At 32.1% G+C, this 17,245-nt stretch overlaps 1 protein-coding gene across 1 annotated transcript in view; it reads left to right on the forward strand.

Annotated features, from left to right (window-relative positions):
• LOC143237046 (splicing factor 3B subunit 3-like) overlaps positions 1-16,469 on the forward strand; it is a 28,706-nt gene extending 12,237 nt beyond the window's left edge. The window contains exons 5-10 of the mRNA XM_076475879.1: positions 10,989-11,201; positions 12,765-12,863; positions 13,992-14,135; positions 14,529-14,633; positions 15,023-15,118; positions 15,452-16,469. Coding sequence (XP_076331994.1) covers positions 10,989-11,201; positions 12,765-12,863; positions 13,992-14,135; positions 14,529-14,633; positions 15,023-15,118; positions 15,452-15,496 — 702 coding nt within the window. The 3' untranslated portion in view covers positions 15,497-16,469. The remainder of the gene's footprint in view (positions 1-10,988; positions 11,202-12,764; positions 12,864-13,991; positions 14,136-14,528; positions 14,634-15,022; positions 15,119-15,451) is intronic.
• Positions 16,470-17,245: the final 776 nt, after the last annotated feature.

Raw genomic sequence — 17,245 nt, forward strand, 5'->3', positions numbered from 1 at the left:
ACTGTTAAATATATTACTGAACTTTTGTTTGAGAACATCTTTGAAATACATTACCTATGTACATTCTATGTTAATCCTTTTGCAATGGGCTCAGTTTAATATATACAGGTGTGTCTACACACTTGCATACATTAAGTTTTTGTATTATAACTTTTGATACACCATGTGTACTTTCAGTAAAGGTTTATTTGTGAAAACACTCTGTTTCATTACTAGTCTTGAGTGCAAAGTGATTTCATGTTATGATTTAAAATTATTCTTCGTTCACAAAATCAAATATTATTTGAATAATCTATAAAGCTTCCTAAATACATTTCAAAGTTTTTTTTTCCAGTAAAACTTTATGTTATTTTATATGCTCAAAATATATGGAGTCTGTCACTTGACCAACCTTGTAGCCATCATAAAAACAAATTAGGAAATAGATATAAATTGTTATTTTCATGCTAGTATGATTACATGTTATAACAAAATCCAAAGTTTAGTCTAAGTGGCTTAAGTCTCATAACACTGTATATGGACATATATATTTATTATTTTTAATTACGTTAACCTTCCAGTCATGCCTACCTAAGATAACATAGCTTGCACTAATTTTGTGCACATGCATTCACTTCATGTAACCAGTGATATAAAACTGACCTTTTGTCTTCCCTATCTTGGCTGTCTTTTAGTAGACTAGTATTTTGTAATATACAGTCGCATCTCAATTATTATACATTATATATATGTATATAGATTATTACTATTCAGAAATAAATTTTAAACATATTTTTTAAAATTTTAGAATAATAGGTCAAGAAGTAAAGCAAATGGGTACATCTGTTTGCTATGACCTTTGTACTTGGTTGTTGCTAGACACAAGTTGCTAAGCTTTTAAAATTTCACACATGGAGGATATCATACAAATTTTTTGGGGAGGATTTTGTATATACAGTTGAATAACCAAAAATTCACATACAAAATATGCTGATACCATGTAGTTCCACTATTTTTTTAAGTATAGTAACTAAAGTATTTTTATATTTATAAAAATGTGAAACATTAAGCAGACAAAAGTCACGACCTACTTCCTTGAAAACTTGGATCAATAGAATGTGGAAGCCTTTTCAAAAGTTAAAATGGCAGGGAAAACTCCTCTGGAGACAGTTCTGAGCTGTTGATTGGTTATTCACATGTCATATACTGTAAGGGTATATAAGGGGCCATTTAAAAAAAGGAAAGGGTTGAATAGTGCCACCATGTTTAAGCTGTATCTCAGCAAAGTAAAAAGATATGAGGTTCTTATTTTATATTCTTGATTGTCAATATTAGTAATTTGAGTTCTTAATTTGTACAAAACTATAGACTTAGTATTTTGACATCACAAACATCTAATTTTAAACAGTGCTGCATTTGACATACCACATGACACACTAAAATCAATATTTAGATGTGTTTTTAATACTTTTAAATTAAGATATTAACTCATATATAATATTAAAGTTTGAATTCTGATCTACAATTTTATTCCAAACTTAATGACATAAATTTATAAAACAGTAGTTCAATAACATTTTGCATGCAAGTCAACAAACATGATGACTTGACTTTTGGACCGTGACCCTTTGTGAAAGGATTAATATAAATATTTGTGGCATCTGTTTTCTTATTATTCTCTAAGTTTTCCAGGTGTATGATTTATTAGAAAGAATATTTTTTCTTTTGGTTTATATTGATAATAATAAGCCCATTCAATGAACTTGTTATCCTTCAACATTCACAATTTTATTTTATTTTGAAAACTGGCTGTACATTTGAAATACACTTGTTTATTTGTGAATGTAAATCTGTACACTTGAGGTATTGGCTAACTGTTTGGACCCCTTCACAGCCATAATCCTGCCACAATGCTATTGCATCTTTTATATCTCAGCCCATCTGATAAACCCTGATATAAGATGAAAGGTCCTTATATGGACAGGATGTGGTAGATATAGTGTGTTTTTGACATATTGGTATATATTTTTTTCTTTTTTTTTCTTTACATTTACTCATAAATGTTTAAAATTCCAAAGAGACATGATGTTGGGTTTCCATCTTGTTGGAATTTGTATTAAAAAAAAACACACAAAAACTTATTGCATACATTCATTCCTTTTTTGACAGGCTATTGAAAGACTTGTTATGTAGCATCATTTGTTTTACTGATTGGTTAAAGACAGGTTGTACCTGCAAAACAAGAAGACAAACAGACAGCTGTACCTTGAGTGAAATTGTACACAACTTCTGCCCAAATCCATTGTGACTGAATGTGATCCCTTTTGCATCCTGACAAACAAATAACACATCAGAAAGACTGAAATCAACATTAGCTTCTGTAATAACATTATTACCAGCACAGAATGGGAGTCTGACTGACTAACCGTCTGCTACTCCTGTGCTAAGTATGCCTGCTTGGTTTAAGAATACTCAAATTATGCTAAAATTTGACTCCATTCTCAAAGACAGTTGCAGAATCATCACAGGCTGATTGGAGACATCAGGAGAGCAATCACCAGCAGAGCAGTATGAATTTGACAGATGCAAGACAGTAAAGGCATCTATATGGCCACATGGAAGTGAAGAAGCATGGGATATCATAAATTTGTTTCTGTGGTTCAGTCAGATTTGTATAGCACAGTGTGGAAACTATATAGGGATTGGTAGACACTACAAAAAAGTTTTAATTTAGTCAGAGTCAGAGGTATTTGTCACATACAGCCATTCATTTATTTGCAACCTGGCTGTTCAATAACATTTGTCAGACTATCATAAGCAAATTAATAAAAATAATAGACTGCCAATAGGAAAAGTGTAATTGTCAACATATGTAACAGATTTATAAAGTGCAACAGATGATGGGCTGTGTTCCATTTCAGCCATTCCTTTAACAGTGACTAGAGCTCAAATTTCAAACCAACCATGTGAGAGAGATTTAAAAAAATGACATACAAAGGTAGACAAATAGCATTAAAATTGTTAACCTGAGATTGAAATGCAAACTGCTATTGGTGCTTAAGATATAAAATGTGGATGGTTTTTGATTGGGAGTATATGATGTAGTCTGATGATTCAAGTTTCATATTTTTGAAGCCAGGTTAAAGATACTAAAACAACTAAATGATACAGGTGATTCTGATTCAGTAATACTATAATGATATAGTAAATGTTCTTGGTAGTGGGTTGTATCCTTTACTAGGGCAAATAATATCCACATTGTACATGAATATTATCATTCAATATGTCCAACCAACAATGCTTTATTTTCACCACCTCTTGTTCATAAGTGGCTCAAAGAACAAGATAAGTGACTTTAACTTGCATAATCACCAAATTTTAATGTGGTCATGTTTTTTGAAATGAATTTAACCATTGTATTTTCTAATAATGCAATTGTAATCTTCTTTTGACATCTGTCAACTAATCAAATTCCATACTTCTTGTTAAATGATTACAGTAACACAAGACATCTTCATGCATTTTGTGGATCCTTTGCCTTGTTAATTGCAGGCTTTTAGAACAACAAAACTGACAATATGAGACATAAGTTCTGATAAAGCTACCAGTTTGATTCTCTATATTTTGTTCCCTTTCAGAAATATTTAAAGGGAAGGATATTCACAGCAAATATTGCCACAGTATTTTTTAAAATGGCCATGGCACCCTAAAAAAATCACAAATCCATGGCTATTATGTTCACCCTTCATTATCCCTTTGACTGTTGTACCCTCACAGTTTCAGTTTGTACTGCATGCCTCAGTAAAGGGAACACCATTGGGAATCACGAATATTGGGCTTGAAAAGTATATAAACTATCTTGTTATAAATAATGTATCACATAAAATGCATGTACTGTAGAAAGCGAAGCTTTTGATTTGATTGTCAGTATAACGTTTGTGCAGTTATTTGAGTCATATTATACTGCAGGCTCTTAGTAGTAGCAAACAGTTCATAATCATTGCTCAAACAACAAACCTGCAGAGCTTACACAAAGATCCACAGTGACAGCAGCAAGTATATACTCTGATCAGAGTGAAGTGTGCAACTGAAAATACTACTTGCATTAAACTTGTCAAAAAAGGAATAAGTTAAGATTGAGAATGCTGGGAAACTTTTTTTCTGGGGTCACCAAGTGCCAATCATGTTAGGTTACATTTTGTATTTTAGTGCAGAATATAGAAATTCGTAGAATGGCTCTTAAGTTTTTTTTCTAAGTACAAACTTTTATCTTATAGCTCTGTGATCTCTTAACCAATTTGAGGTGTAATTACAATTTTGTACTTGGGAGGTCAAACCTTTGATCTTTTAAGTTAATTTAGTCTAATCCTGACTAAAATCATTTCAATTTGAGGGTAGACTGGTAGAGATCCTGATGAGCAGTAAAGTGGAATCAGCTCCATGCTCGGTTTTGCTGGTACACAAAAATATAGCTGGTAAAAAAGAAAAAAAGGTCTAATAGATTAATTTACTCTAGTATTGCCTAAAAGAATATCAAGTGCTTTAGCTATTGAAAAGTCTTTCATTTAGAAAATAAAGGAAATAACTTCTCTCAATACGTTTTGTGTAAACCCACCAAAGGCTTAGGTCTACTACATTGGCTAGCTGAGGTTAACATTATTGACTTATAAGCAGTGAGTTGCACAATGCAGCATGATTTATAGGTTGTGACCATGTGCTGTACTGTAGTGTAAGCTTAGTTTATTGTTTATCAACACTAGCCTACAATAGAAATTTTGAAGAAAAATACTACAAGTAACATTAAACTTAATAATGTACCCTGTCCAGTAGTTTGCTGCAGATGGAATGTGTATTTTTCAAAACATTGAAAACTTAAATGTTTGTTTCTGTACATGTGTCATATATTTGTTGCAGCTGTCATTATTCTGTTTTTCATCATTAAACTTCAATAACTATTGAATGAATTGGTTGCTAGAAGTAGTAGTATTGTTTAGAAATAGAACATTGACCTTGTGTCATGACAATTTGTCTTTTCTATCTGTCTGTCATATTTTTCAAAGGACTACTGTTTGGAGACGAGTGCTGTAACTTATTTCTTTCAATCACGATCAAGTAGCCAGACATTTTATTAGAGAAATTAGGCCTTTAAACTTCTTCCAAGGATTTTGTCTGATTGTTCTCAAAGCAAACTAATAAATAGATAGATGTGTGTAAAAGTTGTATACAGTTTATAGGTCAAAGGTCATTTGGGGTCAGGAAGGAGCAAAGCTAGAAATATTATAAAACTTGTTTCCTTTATGTATAAGGCTGATCTTTATCAAAATTGTACAAATTAGTGTGTGGATAGAAATGCCTGAAATTTGTTCTTGATTTTTTGTGAAATCACCAAAGTCAAATCCTGGAAACCTTTAAAATGCTATCATCCTAGCTAGTTTGTTTGATTCTTCTTGAAATTAGGCAAGTTAACAAGTGGAGAGAGGTAAATAAAAGCTGTATATGATTTTCAGATCAAGCATCATTTGGGGTCAGGAAGTAGCAAAACCTAAATCTTATTAAGGTCACAGGGGATTTAGATAATCATGATAATTCATTTTAAATCTTAAAGCTAGTGTACTGTTACTTCATAAGTTTCTTTGGTTAAAGTTAATACTTACCTACCTGATAAACATAATTTGGAATAATAGGCCAGATTCTTAAGCCCTATTGGAAAAAAATGAATGCTATATTTAGAAAACTCATTTGGAAACTAATTTGTTTCATTAACATTAATGTGCTCTGTGGCTCTTAGTGCCCTCCATTGAATTTTTTTTTTAGCCTTGATGTCCTTGAAAATGAGAGAAAATTCAAGGTCAAATGGCCTTGCCCTGAAAGTGATTTACCTGGTCTCTATTTGTTTGACTTTTATATCAGAATGATGGAGTTCTTTGCTGTGACAGTCATTTTTATTTGTTGTTGTATCTATAAAATGTTATCAGAATCCTGTATCTTAAATTGTGATAAAGTTTAATTGGTTGATTTTATTTATTTTCAAGCCTTTTATTCTTTGAAGTTTTATTAATTTACTTATTCAGCCTTCTTTACAGCCAGTTGTCTTGCAGAGGAAACATGCGAGAAAAAAAATTTTTACAAGTCTTTTTCAGCAATATATATTAATGAAACAGAAGTTCCTATATGATTTGTTGTTATATTTCTGCATAGCATATATTCAATAAATAGGTGTTACATATCCGGAATTATACGAGATGTTTATTATTTCAGTAGAACCCCAGTACATAAACAGTGTTTCCAATGGCATCTATGAAACAATGATTTTAATACATGATAATATGTGAAGAAATTTAGGAAAATAAATAAATGTATAGCAAGGAATGGTTTGTCTGAATTTTTATAAATATGGAGTCCATCTTATCTTGGGCAAATCATAGAAGAGGTCAATGTGTATGTAGTTTATATGCTAGTATCAATTAATTTAACCCTTTCGGCACTGAATAAAAAATTTTAATGTTTGGCATGGCACTGAATATACATTTTTGATACTTCAACTAATTATAGTATCAGAACTAAAAGCATGATATCTTGGCAATAACTCAACAGAAGTCCCTGAAATGTTTAGTGATTGTACCCAATACTATATATGTTATATATTCAATACATAAGAATAACAGGAATAAAGGAAGACACCCTGATACACAACAAAGAAGTGCCATGCAAGACACAATAATTTATTATAAATTGTATATAATTTGTGCAGCAGCTTGTTGATAGTCTTTGAGGTTATGATATATCTCATGGCATGCTAAAAAGCACGTGGGGAGATTGCACTGTTTGCAGAAATAATTAGTCTGCTTTCTTTTCCATCCAGCTGTGTATCTATTGCTACAAACAGTACAATTAGGTTTGTGTTTTTTGTTCTCATATTGTCCAATACTATGTGCTGACCTTTATCATTACTTGGTCTTCCTTTTCGTTTGGCTTTGCTGACATATCCCTCCAGTAAGTTTTGAATAATCTGCTCTCTGAATAGTCTTGGAGATACCGGGTTTTCACCATTGCTCTTGTAGTCTGCACAATATATTATATATCCATTAACAAGAACTAGACTTGGTTAGTCAGTTTATGCAATAAGTTATATGACCCTAACTACATCATGTGCTTACCTAAAGCGGGGGCAGATTCCAGGACACAAATGTCTTTATTATCACTCTCGTCCGTTACAAGTAAGCTTTCATTGTCATCTGGCTCAAACTCTTTGTCACTCTTTTCATCATTAAAAATAACGTAATCTTCAATATCTGTAACATCTGTACTTTATTTTCTTATACTAACATTCTCTTTCAGAGAAACCTTTAGGGCAGATGTCTCCCTTTTTCATTTTAAAGGGGCTTGCTGGCTCTCCAGAGTCAGTTAAGAAGCTTTGCTCTGGTGATGTATTGGTGGAAACATCCACATCTCAATGCAGTGAACTCTTGCATTCAAAGTTGATTGGGGATATACCTATTGATGTTATGCCTCATGCTACTTTGAATTTATCATAAGGAGTTATTGTTGAGAGGGATTTGAAGAACATTCTGGAGTCAGAGATTTTGCTGGTTTCTACACCCAAGGAGTTTCTGCAGTGAGGCGTATCTCCACTCGCAAAGATGGAATTATGATGCCGACCAGTGTCCTCATTCTGACATTTACATCACCATCAAGGCAGGTTATCTTAATTGCAAGGTACAGCCATACATTCCAAACCCTCTCAGATGTTTCCAGTCTAAGCAGTTCTGTCACTCAAAAATATCATGTCGTGGTTTCTTGGCATGTGCTCATTGCTGTGGCAAGGACCATGATGCCATGAGTGTGAAATGGACCCTCGCGTCAATTGCAATGGCACTTGCCCATCCTACTTTCATTCTTGCCATAAATGTTTGGAAGAAAAAAAGGTGCAGCATTTGAAAATGGTTAACAACATTACTTACCCTGAGACTTGAAAGTTGCTGTCCACCACTTCATTTCAGACGTGTGCTGCTGCACTTTGTTCCACTACTACAGTGGGAGTGCAGACAGATCTCTCTATACCCACAAAAGAATTGTTCTCAAACCAAATGAAAAGTCTTTTGACCTCCATGGTTAAAAAAGTTGATGAATAAACTTCAACACCCATCTCAGTCCCTAACATACGTTCCAGCAAACCTCAAGGTCCACTTCCTTTAGGTCTGGGTACGGGCATTTCATCAGGTACATCTTTTCCCACTCTAAGATGGAAAACGGTCATTCATTCATGTCCTCTGTCGCTGGAATTCTCCTCCAACAGTAAAGACCTGCCAAATCGACCCAGGGCAGGGTCCATGGAGGTTAACAGACCTCTTTCCAATAAAGACAATAAAGAAAAAAGACAAGGTTGTAAACAGAGGGGCTCACCACCCATTTCACCTACACATAAATAAAAATGTCTACCTTGATACAATTGAACTGTCAAGGTTTATGTTCTAATCTGGATGAAATCAAAGCACTGATTGCTTCCTCCATCCTGCACATCTTTTCTTACAGGAAACATTTCTGAAACCTGCCAATAACACAGTCACATTTCAGCAGTTTTCTTTGTACAGCGGTGGCACTGTTGGTTAATCATCATCTACCCACCCTGTCTTTGCTTCTTGACACACCCTTGGAGGTTGTAGCTATCCGTGTTTCCTTGGGTCATACCATCATTGTTTGTTCTCTCTACCTGTCACCTGGAGAGACAGGATCAGTCAAACCTTGATGCTCTCATTGAACAGGTATTGATACAAGACGTCATCTTGTATCAATATTCTTTAACATTGAGAAGGCTTATGATAAACATGGAGGTATGGCATTTTATGAGACTTTCATATATATGGTTTACGTGGCCATTTGCCCATTTTTATTTAAAATTATTTAATGGCCAGGAGACTCCAAGTTCATGTGGGTTTGACACTATCCCATTCTTTTCTACAGGAACTTGGAGACCTTCAGGGCTGTATTCCGAATGTCACACTTTTCAATATAAAGATTAATGCCATCACTGAACAACTCCTTCTCACTATTGCAAACAGGTTCTATGCTGACAACTTTCACATTTTATGTCAGTCATTGAGCATTAGGTATATTGAGCAGCAGCTACATACTGTCCTCAATCTTTTACTGAATTGGACCACAGCAAATGGCTTTAACTGGCCCTGGAGTAGCTTCTTGTTAGTTCACATCCTGTTCTCGCCAATATTCAAAACCAACTGGCCTATTTCTCTTTAACATCTATTTCTATCCTGTTTTCCTGGATACCAGGCCATGTTGGTATTTGCAGGAATGAGCTCGTTGACACTGTAGCTAAATCTGTCTGCTCTAGCACTGTTACTGCTGTGCCTATTCCATACAAGGACTATGATCCTGTATTCAATGCTCAGCTCCGTGACAGTTGGTAATTGACTTGGAGTGAGCAATACGAAAAAAAGCTTTTCCAAATGAAACCCTGTATTTAACTTTGATCATCTTGCTTCCATAATAGTCAAAAAGAGGAAGTTGTTTTAATTAGACTACGCATTGGTCACAGTTTTTTAACTCATCATTTTTTTCTATGTGGGACTGGTGCACCACTGTATAGTCTGTGTAACAGTCAGGTTACAATAAGCCACATTTTACTGTCTTGCCGTAGTTATGACTCAATGATGGCACCATTTTAAACACATTCTGTAATGTCTACCTGTCTACCTTAGAAATGTTTTTAGATTTTTATAGGCCATTAATCTTTTTAATGTCATTTGAGTTTTTAATTTATGCATTAGACCTTTTTTAATGTGATTTCCTTTTAAGAATCAAAGTACGTCTAGTTTGATTTGAAATTAGAAAATGGCAGTAACATCAAATAACTCAAAACCAGGACTGGAAAGGCCAACTTCAGGTGATTAATGGTAGTTTTTGAACTTACCTTTTGTCTTCCTGGTGGGTTGTGATAATTACAATCATGCTGCAGAAAGCCCTTTACAACTTGTATGACTGTAGTTTTTGTCTTACTGCTGTTGATAAATGTAAAAATTAGTTTTAATGCTATTTATGTTTTTAATTCAAAAATTAAACTTTGTTTTGCTCAACCTTAATTTCCTTTTATGAATTTCATTAATTTTACTTTAATTTTAACCTTTTACCAAATGTTTGATACATATAGCCTTGTTGCTTTGCACCATAAAACATCAAACCAACCAAGTAAAACTGAGTGTAGTTGGATATTTTTGTATTCAATTTATTCTTTTCTCTGATGTTCTTAAGCCCATGGATGTTCTGGCAAAGTGTGATACAATCGTTTTTATTCTTGTCTAGGTGTAAACATGCAGTTTCAAGTTAACCATACTCAACTGCATTTGAAAACTAAATCATGTAATTACTTTGAAAGTGCTTTTACACTGATCATTACTATATTCTGCTGTTGTGATAGAGTTAACTTGGTCAGTCACAAATCTGTGTACTTGAGATACACTGATTTAGGATGTGTTGGTAATGTTTTTAGCTATCTACCAGTACCAATAATGTGAAAATATTTGATTTTTTAATCTGTTCTCTGATACTCTGCATCATCAGTGTAGATAATGCCATTACCAGCACCAATAATAGATGGATCTACACTATTTACTGACTGAATCCTCTTATTTTCTGTCCCATCACAGTAATACTATTAAATTTGAATTCATCTGAGCTGCTTTTAAGGCTTTTGCTAATTTATTCTTTTTTTATCACCCTCAGTTTTCTAGTGCTGAAATTGATTCTCTTATGTGGTATTAAAAATTCAAGTTCCCAGAATTAAAATATATATGAGTCATGTTTTGCCACATGACAAGCATTATAGGAAAGATTGAGATTTTATTTTGTTTGTAGGAAGTAATAGAAGTACTGTTCCTGTTTCAAAAACTAATTTTAATATGAAACATGTGAATAATCTAGATTTTATATATTTCCAAAACAGCTGAAATTCTATAAATTTTATTTTAAAAATTCTTTACCTTTTTTTTGTACAGTATATTCCCAACTTCATTGTCACTATTCATGCCATGGGAAATCGTGTGATTGTAGGAGATACCCAGGATAGCTTTCAGTTTTTGCGATACAAACGTCAAGAAAATCAGTTGATTGTGTTTGCTGATGATACCAACCCACGCTGGGTGACAACTGCCACTCTACTTGACTATGATACCATTGCTGGTGCTGATAAGTTTGGAAATATGGTTATGGTGTGTAAAACAAAATTTGCTGATTAGTTTTTGATTTATTATTTTCAGGTATGATGGGTAATGTAGCAGTACAAAGATACTTTACATCTTTTATTGTTTCATTTGTTTTTGAATCATGCAGTAAAATGCTTGATATTGAAATTGACTAACACTCTCTTAAACATACCTTGTTAATGATGTATCATTTAAACTTGTATTAAAGAAAATAGCTATAAATAGTTTTGGTTTTAGTTTACTTTCTCATAAATTATATTTGATTACAATTTACAACCTATACAGTTCATAAGATTAGTTTTTAAAACAGGTACAATGTTTTAATCATGGATGCGATCATTATTAGATATTTAGTAATAATTGTACTAGTAGTCAAAGTAGTGTACTTGTTCTAAAAGTTAATTTTACTTTCTGTATAGGTAGTAAATTGTAATAAAATACAGTAAAATGTTTAACTTGTTCTTTAAAATACACAATACTAGGCTTAGCACTAACTTTTTCCTGAGAGATTCACAAAGCTGAACACTTGTATGTTTATATCAAATATGCAAGTCTAACAATAAACTGTCATGTTTTCTAATGTAAATAACTTGTAAGGCTAACTTAAAAGTTGAGTAACAGTTTTTGCTTCAAAAAAACAGTGTGTTTGTTAAGTGGTTATGAGGGCTCTTTTGAACATAAACTCCTAATTCAATTAAGTAAAAAGTAGGGTATTATTTATACATCAGTGGATTATAATGTATTGTTTAAGTTTTTCAATGTCGGTTATTAAATGTGCTAAATGATAAATGTTTTTCTTTAGCAGAAGTTTTAAGTTCTTAATTTTATAAAGCAATTTTTAAAAAAATTCCCAATCTCCACTAGAATGAAAATTGTGACATTTGTTATGTAAGGTAATTCCCATCTTGTTCTAATTTACTTGCCACCCCTCCAAGAAATATAAAATTGGATGAAAATTGCTTATTATGATGTTGATATCACTCAGACAAAGCAAATTTTAGTAACTTCAATCTTATTTGGTTAAAGAGCCATAAAAAATCACACTTCTTTTGCCACACCCATCTGTCACATTCTCTCTCTCTTGTATTGAAAATAGTTCTCTCTGGCATTTAAAACTGTATTACTTATAACCACTATAAAGCCACAGTTTTATTCTATTAAATGATGAATAATATCATTTTCTATTTCATTACCTATTCATACTTTATTCCCATGGGAAACACATTGATGAAATTTTAACACCTCTTATCAGATAATTAGAAAGCCAGGAAAATTATTATAGTTATATGGTACTGTCTACTTTTTGCACATTACTATTCTGTGTTCTATGGTGCATTCTTTAATTAAATAAAAAATTAATATGGTAGTATCAGTAGTATAAAATAGTGATAACTTTAATTGATAGTCAGTAGCAAAATAACATAAAACAATATGTGTATGGACATACGGTACTAAAATCCAGAGTTTGATTCATTTGGTTGGACATGGTAGATAGTCCAGTGTGGCTTTGCTCTAAAACAAACTCTCAACAAGGGAAACTGTTATGAAAACTATTTTGTGTATTTTTAGATTAGACTTCCGCCTGCTATCAGTGATGAAGTAGATGAAGATCCAACAGGAGTGAAGGCTTTGTGGGACCGAGGCTGGTTAGGAGGTTCTTCACAAAAGGTTTGATTACAAGACTGTGTTGTATTTCCTAAAAGTTTCTCTGCAGCAAATATATAGTTGTAAAGTTATCGTTATTGTAACATGAAGTTTTCCTACCAAAAGGTATATTTGTGTTTAAGAGCAGATTGATCACCTTGACTTTACACATCTGTTTACTTCTACAGTAACTTGTATACACTGGAGAAGTAATCCTTGTGACAAATGTAATAAATAGCATTCCTAAAACTTGTAAAATTTTAGACCTTATATTTTACTGAATTTAGCTAATCTGAAAAGTTTTTAATTTTATAATTTACTTACTTTTGTTAAAAATATATAATTATAAATATAAAATATAATTATGTTAAAAAAATCCTGTTAACTGTTTGGAGGTATTCAACAATACTGATGAAATGAGAAACATCCAACAGCTGCCAGAACCACAATATTGTTAGCTTCATAAAGAAGAATCTGTATTTTGTATTGGTTGTAAACATATCTATCAACTATGTAAGGTTGCTTAGCTAATGATCTCAAAAATCAGATGGGGGCATCTTAGGTACTTTAGCATTTGACAGATTTATTGATATCTTTGCAAATAAAGAAGTTAGGATTAGGATATGCATATTATAGGTTATTTCTTCTAATTTTATATAGCTCGTGTTTCTCATTGGTTGGAAACAACAGCAGCATAATTTTAAAGTTACAGCATTTCCAGTTGGAGAAATAAGAGCTCAGCTGTGTTACTTATTAAGATGGATAATTCATAAAATATTCTTTTAAAATTAAGTTAAAACTTAAATAAACATATGAATTTTAAACTACATTTTATTAACATACATTGATAATAAAGCTGTTTAATTAAATTTTGAATGTAACACTAAAAGGTCAGAAAGTATAAACGTACAACACTGCTGTTAGAAAAGTTAATGCCTTTTTTTTTCTCAGAAAGCTGCTTCAAAGAAAGTATATTTGAAAGACCAGTGTATTATTTCCAAAAAGCTCCCTTATAAAAAAAATAGTGCCATATGTGTGCGTATGTATGTATGTATATATGCGCGCACACGCATACACACATATATATAATTACACAGGATATTTAATATAGTGATTATGTTTTAAATTCTGAAGTATGTTTCATTATTACAGGCAGAAACAATAGCCAGCTTTCACATTGGTGAAGTGGTTTTATCACTCCAGAAGGCCACACTCATCCCTGGAGGCTCAGAATCATTGGTGTACACAACCCTCTCTGGAACAGTGGGGGTTCTTGTTCCATTCACTTCACATGAGGTATCTGTAATCTTTTATATCAGTCTGTAGTTTATTTTATTGTACTGTGGTGGCAAAAATTATCTATTTACATACAGTTTATTTGACATAACCATAGTTAATGTAATGAATGTACTATTATAAAGAGATTTCCCTGCATTTGTTATCAAAAGTCGAATTTATAAAATACTGTCCAGTTTCAAATGGCTATTTTTATAAGCCTAGCCTTCTGGTTTGTGGGACAGGAATGATTTAAATGTCATTGCTCATTATGTTAACCTATTCATAAAAGCCATGAGAAAGGTAAAATGTATTTGTTCCTCATTGCTTATAAAGTAGAACACCTTAATAGTAGAATTAACATCATCAGTCTTTGTGATTTTCAATATTTCTAATGCAATATTTTGTCCACAGGATCATGATTTTTTCCAGCATTTAGAAATGCACATGCGTTCAGAAAATCCTCCACTGTGTGGCCGTGATCATCTGTCCTTCAGATCATACTATTTCCCTGTCAAGGTAAGGAAGTCTTTAAAGCTTAAGACAAACATTATATGCATTGTCAAAAACTATTTTGTGTGATTTTTCAATTTCCTTCTTTAATACAGGCTGATAAGTAGTTGTTTCTTAACTTGTTAATAGAAAAGTTTGACTTTTCAGTTTGGATATGTATACAGTGTTTAATGGTACCTCTGTAATCTTGTAAGATCTATTTCCTTTCACTTCTCAGTTTTATTTTATTGTTAGTTTAGGACAGCCAAATACTTGACATGTAAGATGTAATTTTGTTCATTAATATGTCAGTTTTCAAGTCTGCTAACTTTTTGATTGTATATAACATGGTTGTGTCCTATGATTTTTCAATTTTCTTATGAACATTAAACTTGTACTTTCCTGGAATTTTTTAGAATGTGATTGATGGAGACCTGTGTGAACAGTTTAACTCTTTGGAACCTAGTAAACAAAAGAGCATTGCTGAAGATCTGGATCGAAATCCAAGTGAGGTGAGCTATCTTTTGGCAAAGCTGTGCATCAGTATAATTATTGTTTTACGTTGATGTCTACAGATAATTTTATAGTTTGCATTATTTCAGTATTCTAACATTAAACTAGATTGAAGTAGATAATATAAAGAATGTAACTCAACTTTTTCGAATGCAAAGTGTTTTTTTCTCTCCAAGTTTTGTTTTATCTAGTTTTAAATGTTTTTTCTTAACTTTTTAATCTTTATCAGAGAAGTTTATTTTTTATTACTTAGTATTTAAAAGTTTGTTGTTTTTAAGTGTTTTTTGTATTCTTTTTCCATGTATGGATTAAAATGGAATTCTATATTTTAGGTCTCCAAGAAGTTGGAAGACATCAGAACAAGATATGCTTTCTAAACCTTTGCTCTCATTTGTGTTGACTTTTTTTTGTACATTATTCATGTTCATGGAACTTAGACTTTACAAACCTTCATGTAATATCATTGATTATTAGATTTTGTATTGTTAATTTTAAGTAAATACATGTACATTTAACAGTGGTCAGTTGTCTCATTTTAAGAACAAATCTGTTTCTCACATTCAACTCTAACTTGAAAATATGATTACCCTTTACCGGGGAAAAAGAACTGTTATAATGATTTAGATTGTGATTTGAAAAATAGTAGACAATCTGCACTATCAATGATAGATAAAAGATTTTGCAAAATTTCTTATCTTAGGTTTTGCTTATTTTTACTACAGCATGTATATAGCATACAAGTTTGAGGTTATGTATACTGATATTCAAGTGTTGCTGTCTTGTGCATTTTGTACGTAAGGAGCTATGTATGAAAGTCATTGTTATGAAAAACAAGAAATACCAACACACAATCTCTACTATTTAATGATAATAACTGTGTAATAGTCAATTGTAATGATGATTTAATCATAATTTAGATACTTTTGACAATAAATCTTTCTTAATATCCACTGGGTAACACTAGTCTTAATGGCTCACATTTTGAAAAATGAATAAGTTTGAGCGCTTCTTTGTGATTTTATTCTGTCAAGTTGAAGTTTAGATTCTTCATATTGTGATATAACAGGCTACACTGGTAAAGTTAATTAAAATGTTTATCAAAAAGTTGACAATATTTCGTAGGAGTGCACAATTTTACTGATATGTCAGTATAGTGTGGTTTGAACACAAGTGGTACATTTCCTCATAATTGTTTTTAACACTTTTTTTTATCTTTGTTTTCCTGAATTTCAAAAATCATTTCTGTTTTGCTGAGAAATTGTAGTGTATAATTTCATATTGAAAACAAAAGGTGTTCACTATTGGTAATGTTGAATTTCATTAAAGTTAAGAGTGTGACTTTTCACAGAATAGTTGTTTTCTTATATTTAAGATTTTTTTCTATGAAAACATAATAATTCAACTATTAATTTTCTAACTTGTTGCTTACCCAGGTGGAGATTTTGATAGATATCATTAAGTACTGCTGTTAGCACATGCTCATCAACAAGTTATTCACAAGAAATGAGGAAAATATTTACATTTAACATTTCCTTACATCTTATAATCCAATTATTTGCCAGTGGAAGCACAAGTTCCTGCAGTGTTGATTTTGTTTACCTTGGCATATTTAGGCTGTGGCATAGCCTCAGTTTTATAAACTTTAGTGATGAATATCACAGGTTAACCAAAGAATTATGAATGATTTATGAAACAAACTTTGTTTTGGGGTATATTTTTGATTTGTGATACCACATTTTTTAGATAATCCATGTAATCGACTGCTATTTGTCCCACCTAGGATTCATACACATGAAGAGTGGAAATGGTTTCAACTTTGCCATCATAAAATCTATGCCAAGCAATCCAACTATTGTCATTAAATACAATTCACATTAAATTAATCAATGCCCTAATATTAAGCAATGCATTATAAGAGTTATTCAAAGACATGCCTCAGAACTACTTGTGAAAAGTAAACACTTCGTCAACCTAGGTAGCAAGTTGTGAAAGTGCACAAATTAACCAACATATAATAATAATGTAGCCCTTTGTATGGTTCTTTCTGATTGGATGAAGCTGTATGTAGATTGATGGTAAACATTGTACAGTCTGCTGGTGGTACAAAATGTTACAACTATTCACAT

The sequence above is a fragment of the Tachypleus tridentatus genome, chromosome 13 (assembly GCF_004210375.1).
Source record: "Tachypleus tridentatus isolate NWPU-2018 chromosome 13, ASM421037v1, whole genome shotgun sequence".
In the NCBI taxonomy this organism is placed as follows: Eukaryota; Metazoa; Arthropoda; class Merostomata; order Xiphosura; family Limulidae; genus Tachypleus; species Tachypleus tridentatus.